Here is an 8350-nt window from a genome sequence, read left to right as displayed (position 1 = left end):
AAAAAGGACTCAAAAAATGAAATAACTTGCTGGTCACGCGGTTCAACAGAAAGATGTTACGGATATTCCACCATTTAGGAGCATCTAGTCGAGTGTTTTGCTCTCAGTTTATCACGTGCAGAGCGGAGAGTGCGGGTCGGGATTGTTCAGTGAGCCACAGGGGCCGGATGGACTGCGGGGTCCGTGCCCTGTTTGACGTCGAGGTGGAGGAGCAGGTGGTGCTCCTCCACCTGACTGAGGGCGGCTCCGCCCCGGAGTCGACTGCTGTCTGGCTTGGTCCACTTTGGTGCTTCGTTCAGAATCAAAAACTTTTCCACCCCGAGTATAATCACGGATCGATGATGTGTACAGATTTCTTCACACTGTCTTGATCAGATCAGAATCAAAGCCATTTATTGCCATATATGTTACACATAGAGGAATTATATAAGTCTTTGCATTGAATGTGCTAAATAAGAAGTAGACGCTTCATGCAATGTGATTATATGATGCAAGTAGTAGGTGGAGTTAGTCAACGGAAAAAGGAATAAATAGGGAAATATACCGCAACTTTAAACAGTAGCGTGCTGTAAAAAAATATTTTCTGTTGCTGTATTTTACAGTATTCAACTGTATTGAGGAATAACAGTATATTACTGTTGAGAATTTCTCGTAATTCTACAGTCATTTGTTACAGTGCAGTTACAATAATAATGAAATGAAATCAATGTAATTGTCTCAGTGACAAGAATAAACTCACAAGAACCAGACACATTTATTTACATCACAGCATTTATTTATTGACAAAACAATCCATCAAACCTGTGGCACTAAAATAGCACCGACTCAGAAGCCCGGGCCATTCAAATATGATTTACATCAGGGGGGAAGATATTAACTAAATAATAAAACCAGCTTCTTAAACAAATGAACAGCTACTGGAGGTGTAAAACCACTAAAGAAGTTGACTTGTTAAAAGCTGTTCACTATTTACAGACAAAGTTCATCCTGAACTAAATACTGAGATCTGCTCGCTGGCGGAACCGTGGTTTGGTGGTTTGGTGGTTAGATTAGATTAGATTAGATTCAACTTTATTGTCATTACCAGTGTTGGGCAAGTTACTGAAAATGAGTAATTAGTTAGTTACTTATTTTAAAAGTAATTGCGTTACTTACCAGCTACTTTATACCAAAAGTAACTTTAAGTTACTTTTATGTCTGCTTTTTCAATGTAATGAACAAGGGTGTAACCATGGTTTAGACATTGGGGGGGTTCGCTTAACGAACGGTTCATAAAAGGAAAGAAACATTTTTTTATGTATATTGGGGGGGGCTGATTGGTATTTTCTCAATATTGGGGCGACACGCCGATACGTGGTTACGCCCGTGGTAATAAATATAAATAGTACTGAACAGTGAAACACAAAACATCTTTTTTAGACCTATTTATTGTAATCAACAGGGCAACAGGCCTTCAATTAAAATTGTCATTTAGGCAAAACAGTAGACCGTTAACAAGGTTCTGGGTTAATAATGTGGAGATATAAACAAACTATTATTTGCACCAGATTAGGGTTGCTAAACTGGGACAGCCTCCATCAAGGACCTGTACACCTCCAGAGACAGGCAGGAAAGATCCCTGCAGACCTTCACACCCTGGACACAACCTGTTGCACCTCCCCCTTAGGGAGGGCGCTACAGAGCTCCGCACGCCACGATGTTGTGGAAGATTTTGCACAGGCAATCGCTAAATAAAAATAAAGCCTCTGAGTCAAATGTGTCTTTGTCCGTTTATTTCCTTGCAAGGGGAAATAGGTCACAACAGCTACGTGCTCAGTAGACCGCCAAGAACCTTCTTCCTCTCACAAGTGGGCCAGGCAGTTCTTATACATACAGGCGTCCTTCACACCAACTTGTTGTGTCTCTACAGCCAGGAGACTGGCATTTTATCAGTGTGAGACACTCCAGTTCTTTTTCATGGCCACACCATCCCAGCACTTCCCGTCCCATCCCGTTTTGAACAATGACTTGTGGGTAATTCCCTGAGTGATCATAAAGGGCTCAAAACATCTGAGAGTCTCACTCAACAATGTCACCAAACCAAACCCTCACAGACTCAGAAGGAGCCTCAGAGTCTCTGGGAGGAGGGGTCAAGATAGGCCAATGTCTCCAAGTCAGGTGCCTGTCAGTTCGTTGCTGCGTCTCATTTGGTGGGCCGCATCCTCATGATGACCCGGCCTCCTACACGGGCCGAGCGGTCCCTGAAAGAAGAGGGTCTGGCCTACACGGGCTTCCTGCGTGTGTCATCAGCTGTTCCTCCGCTGCTCCCGTTGCCTAGCAACCTGCTGCGCTTGACAGTGAAAGCTTTAAAATCCGCAAAACGCATTAAATACAGACTGAAATGATCATCTTCTTATTTCATTTAATTTAGGAGGAAATGCTTCAGCTTCTGATATATTTTAGAGAGAGCTGAGAGAAGAACATTTTTAAATTCTTATCAAATAGCACAGCGGTGAACTTTAAGCTGAAAGTAATATTGCAAGTCAGAGAATAAAACCACAGCATCTAACACATTTATTAACTTGTATGCACAGACTTTTTATTCTTTTTTTGCATATACAAGCTAATTTAAGATATTATAGAATTTGTCCAAGCTACAGAAGCTGAATGTCACCACAAACATTGTTCTCCTTCAGCGTCCTTCTGCTCTCTAAAACACAACTAAATCTAGAGTTAGTTTATGATCACAATAAACTAAATCTAGAGTTAGTTTACGATCACACTAAACTAAATCTAGAGTTAGTTTATAATCACACTAAACGAAATGTATAGTAAGTTTACGAGAGTTAGTTTATGATCACACTAAACTAAATCTAGAGTTAGTTTATAATCACACTAAACTAAATCTAGAGTTAGTTTACAATCACACTAAACTAAATCTAGAGTTAGTTTATAATAACACTAAACGAAATGTATAGTAAGTTTACGAGAGTTAGTTTATGATCACACTAAACTAAATCTAGAGTTAGTTTATAATCACACTAAACTAAATCTAGAGTTAGTTTATAATCACACTAAACTAAATCTAGAGTTAGTTTATAATAACACTAAATGAAATGTATAGTAAGTTTACGAGAGTTAGTTTATGATCACACTAAACTAAATCTAGAGTTAGTTTATAATCACACTAAACTAAATCTAGAGTTAGTTTACAATCACACTAAACTAAATCTAGTTAGTTTATAATCACACTAAACTAAATCTAGAGTTAGTTTATAATCACACTAAACGAAATGTATAGTAAGTTTACGAGAGTTAGTTTATGATCACACTAAACTAAATCTAGAGTTAGTTTATAATCACACTAAACTAAATCTAGAGTTATTTTATGATCACACTAAACTAAATCTAGAGTTAGTTTATGATCACACTAAACTAAATCTAGAGTTAGTTTATAATCACACTAAACGAAATGTATAGTAAGTTTACGATCACACTAAACTAAATCTAGAGTTAGTTTATGATCACACTAAACTAAATCTAGAGTTAGTTTATAATCACACTAAACTAAATCTAGAGTTAGTTTATAATCACACTAAACGAAATCTAGTTAGTTTATGATCACACTAAACTAAATCTAGAGTTAGTTTATAATCACACTAAACTAAATCTAGTTAATGATCACACTAAACTAAATCTAGAGTCAGTTTATGATCACACTAAACTAAATCTAGAGTTAGTTTATAATCACACTAAACTAAATCTAGAGTTAGTTTATAATCACACTAAACTAAATCTAGTTAGTTTAAGATCACACTAAACTAAATCTAGGGTTAGTTTATAATCACACTAAACGAAATGTATAGTAAGTTTACGATCACACTAAACTAAATCTAGTTAGTTTATGATCACACTAAACTAAATCTAGAGTTAGTTTATAATCACATCAAACTAAATCTAGAGTTAGTTTACAATCACACTAAACTAAATCTAGAGTTAGTTTATAATCACACTTAACTAAATCTAGAGTTAGTTTATGATCACACTAAACGAAATGTATAGTAAGTTTACGATCACACTAAACTAAATCTAGAGTTAGTTTACGACCACACTAAACTAAATCTAGAGTTAGTTTATGATCACACTAAACTAAATCTAGTTAGTTTATGATCACACTAAACTAAATATAGAGTTAGTTTATAATCACACTAAACTAAATGTATAGTGAGTTTACGATCACACTAAACTAAATCTAGTTAGTTTACGATCACACTAAACTAAATCTAGTTAGTTTACGATCACACTAAACTAAATCTAGAGTTAGTTTATAATCACACTAAACTAAATCTAGTTAATGATCACACTAAACTAAATCTAGAGTTAGTTTATAATCACACTAAACTAAATCTAGTTAGTTTATGATCACACTAAACTAAATGTATAGTGAGTTTACGATCACACTAAACTAAATCTAGTTAGTTTATGATCACACTAAACTAAATCTAGAGTTAGTTTATGATCACACTAAACTAAATCTAGTTAGTTTATGATCACACTAAACTAAATCTAGAGTTAGTTTATGATCACACTGAACTAAATCTAGACTAAACTAAATCTAGAGTTAGTTTATGATCACACTAAACTAAATCTAGAGTTAGTTTATGATCACACTAAACTAAATCTAGAGTTAGTTTATAATCACACTAAACTAAATGTATAGTGAGTTTACGATCACACTAAACTAAATCTAGAGTTAGTTTACGATCACACTAAACTAAATCTAGAGTTAGTTTATGATCACACTAAACTAAATCTAGAGTTAGTTTACGAACAGTCTCCGTCATGAATAAATGAAATCTTCGACGGCCTACACTGGATGATGGGATATGCTGGGCTGCAAAGGATGGATCTAATGTGTCCTCTAGATCGATACCTGGAGGGCTGCATTCTTCACTGCGTTGAAGTGAGCAGAAGTGAGCATTTTTTAAGCAGTTTAGAAAATGTCTACCGTCTGCTTTCTTTGACAAATATGTCAGCAGATGTAAGACTAGCGCGGATAGTTATATATAGGATAGGCTAGTTGGAGCAGCTCTCGCTCTCCGGGTGCTGTGGCTAAATGTGTAAGTGGATTCCATAGTCACACGTCCACGAGCAGCACGCCTGCCCGAACCTTTTATTCAAAAATGATGGATGAAGAGGGGAATTTGTGGAAATGTTACAAAACAGAAATATTCTTTTCACGTTCATGTTAGCAGTAGTAGTGGGTTCTGATTGGACCAGCATGGTTTTTACAGATCACGTTTCAGTCAGTAAACAGCAGGAGGTGCTGTTCTTCTTCTTCAGATGATGATGAAGATGATGAGGTCAAAGTATAAAGTAGCTCAAAAAGTAGAGAACAAGTACCTCAAGAATGAACTAAAGTACAGGACAACTACCTCAAAACATACTAAAGTATATATTAGTACGAGTACAGCGGTACTGCGCTGCTAATCTCTTGTTGATGATCAATTTGAACATTTGCGTTCATTCCAATAACTTTTGTTATTTAACTTTGTGATTCTGAAATACATTTTTATTCACCTTTTTTTCAAATGATCATTAACTAATCAGGAAAACTGATTGATCATTGGACAGGATCACAACAGTCACGTGACCCTGTTTACTGTTTTCAGCCTCTGAAGGCCGCTATGTTCGCTATGTGGGACACTCGATCCCTCCCCCCCCCCCTCCACCTCCGCCCCATTCCAAAAACAAACATCCACACATGGAGCTGAGATGGTGGGGGAGGAGCAGCACGATGATCAGGACGTTTCGAGGGCCGGCGGAGAGGAGACGAGAGTGGAGACATAGAGGGAGAAAGAGGGTGGGGGTGCAACTATAAAAGTGTTAAAGAGATGAGGACGGAGGTTTGACTGAGAGACTGTGACTCTGCGGAACGAGGAAGTCTCCTTCAGACCAGGTGTGTGTAGTGTGTCCTTCAGTCCAGGTGTGTGTAGTGTGTCCTTCAGACCAGGTGTGTGTAGTGTGTCCTTCAGACCAGGTGTGTGTCCTTCAGACCAGGTGTGTGTAGTGTCCCCTTCCGATGTGTGTTCTTAAAACCATGTGTCCATCCTGTTTACTCCAGGTGTGTCTCAGGGTGTCCTCATGCCGCGGCTCCTCTCATCTCAGGTGGACCTCCTGTCTTCGTCCCCCTCTCAGCGTCAGTGTGAACGGACGTCCTTCTCCTTTTACTGCGCGGTGCGTCAGCGGCTTCCTGCGTGGCTGCTGGAGGACATGCGCTGCATGGAGGTGTTCAGCTGGGAAGACGGAGGTCCTCGAGCCTTTCTTCCGTCGGAGGCGCTGCTGTACGCGCTGGTGCACGACCACCAGGACTACGCGCGCTTCCTGCTAAAGGAGCATTCGGCGAGCGCCATGCGGCCGACGCGCTGCAGCTTCTGCCGCGGCAGCGGCCGTGCGCCGCATCTCGCCATTGCCGTGCGCTACGACCGCGTATCGATTCTGGGAATGATGCTGGCGACTCTGAAGGACGCTCAGGTACAGACGGCGAAGGACTTCCTGGACTGCCGGGGCGGCTGCTCGCACGTAGCCGACGCGGGGAAGACGGCGGTGCAGCTGGCTGTGGAGCTGTCGCGGCCCGACTGCCTGCTGCTGCTGCTGGTTCACGGCGCGCTTCCCAGCGGCGCGGACGCGGCGCTGCAGCGCCTCGTCGCCTCCGACGGCACTGAGCGCCGCCGCGCACAACGCTGCCTCGACTTCCTGCTGCTCTTCCTGCCCGGACCGCCAGCGCTGTTCTGCCCGCAGGACGAATCGCATCGCTGGCAAAGCCTGCTGGGAAATGAAGTGTTCAGGTGGCTGCGTGGTTTGGCTCCACCCCCTTTACTGCTGCAGGCGCTCAGGTGTCTGGCCCGGTCCGGCCCGGATCAGATCACCGCCCTGCCCGACTTCCTACAGCTGCATAGCCGGCAATAACATCATCTGTCCCCATGGAAACACTCACCGTAAATAAAGACTACATCCTTCACTGATTAGCTGAAAGAGACTTTTGGAGACTGAGGAAGAAGCAGCTGCTGTGATACGAGCTTTCCGTTATATGAATGATGACGTGTGAGAATAAGGAAATGCTTATTGTAGCAGAGATGAATGTGATCAAATATTTTAACTCAGTGGTAAACGGACCACTTCAGGACTGATGTGCCCGGAACATGTTGCTAGCTGCTAGGCTACTTCCATCTCAACATCTGCCCCCTAGGACCACCACTGTGCCCCTACATTAAACAGTGGTTTGGAAACGTCCTGCTAAATGTGGGGACGTTGTTGGCACTTAAAACACGTCAAATGATGGAGAGCAAAGTGCGCAAGGACAGCAGGAAAAGTCGCTAGTTTAACATGTTCCACCTCCAAACATGATCACGTGTGTTTAAAATACAATTACACAAGAGTTAAAATACATCCTACCTAAAGTGATTACTCGTTAATTTATAAGATTTACTCTTTAGAAGAAACTTAATCACAATTAATGAATTTCAAAATTTGAGGTTAATTAGGGTTTTTAAAATCTATTCACAGCCCTACAATAAATCAATGGGTAAAAAGTTGCCTAGAACAACATGGATTTCCCACTGTCAAAAAATGAATATGTTTGGCATCTATTAATCCTCTGCCACAACAGCCGTTTTCAAAGACAATGTGACTATTTGAGCAGGTGCCTGCAAATCCACTGTTCGCCCTGTTTGACAAAAAAATCCAGAAATCTTGTCATGGTCAGGTGATCATGAGGAGGATCAGAAGGTAAGGACTACGAGGACCATGAGCATGATGACGGTCATGAGGATAATGACAATGAGCATCAGAGCTGTATCTGCTGGTCAGTGTTCCTGTTATTGTGAGATAACAACGCAACATTTTACCGGAGATGAAGATGAATATACATCTGATGTATGAACACGTTACCTGATATGAAGAAGCGTCTTTCTCAAATCCGTTTGTGGTTACATTTGGTTGCAGCGCTCTCCCATTTTTTGCCAAGCAATGAAGGGCAAGTCTCATTTCTGCAGATTGTCAATTATTCTTTGGTTATTTATTATTGAAGGCGTCCTGCATTGACGGCGTAAAAAACAATTACATCCATCTTCTTGATCGTCCAAGCTGATCCCAGATTTCCTCCTAAGTGTAGAAGTACTACTGGGACTTTGGTTCTTTGTTTGTTTGAGTCCAATACAGCTGTGAGATTCAATGATCTGTTAATACTTGTATAAAAACATTAAAACCTGTCTTTTGAGGATTTGCTCATTTAGGGACATTTCTACGGACCCGGGCCAGTCAGAGCCACAGCAAGAACCTTTATTTCATCAGCAACGAAATGTGTTTTTCA

At 40.7% G+C, this 8350-nt stretch overlaps 1 protein-coding gene across 3 annotated transcripts; it reads left to right on the top strand.

Moving 5' to 3' along the window:
• The first annotated feature begins 5117 nt into the window (after nucleotides 1-5117).
• On the top strand, nucleotides 5118-8258 carry ankrd9 (ankyrin repeat domain 9). 3 transcript variants are annotated; one of them, XM_040199254.2, is made up of 2 exons: nucleotides 5118-5938; nucleotides 6104-8258. In XM_040199254.2, the coding sequence occupies exon 2, from the start codon at nucleotides 6124-6126 to the stop codon at nucleotides 6946-6948; it is 825 nt and encodes a 274-aa protein (XP_040055188.1). In that variant the 5' UTR covers nucleotides 5118-5938; nucleotides 6104-6123; the 3' UTR covers nucleotides 6949-8258. The 3 variants fall into 3 exon arrangements, with proteins under 3 accessions (XP_040055188.1, XP_077945245.1, XP_040055190.1); XM_078089119.1 differs by having other exon boundaries at nucleotides 5804-5965; XM_040199256.2 differs by having other exon boundaries at nucleotides 5809-5992.
• The last annotated feature ends 92 nt before the right edge of the window (nucleotides 8259-8350 follow it).

This window comes from Gasterosteus aculeatus, chromosome 15 (assembly GCF_964276395.1).
Source record: "Gasterosteus aculeatus chromosome 15, fGasAcu3.hap1.1, whole genome shotgun sequence".
Taxonomy (NCBI): domain Eukaryota; kingdom Metazoa; phylum Chordata; class Actinopteri; order Perciformes; family Gasterosteidae; genus Gasterosteus; species Gasterosteus aculeatus.
This window is presented reverse-complemented; position numbering and strand designations above follow the sequence as displayed.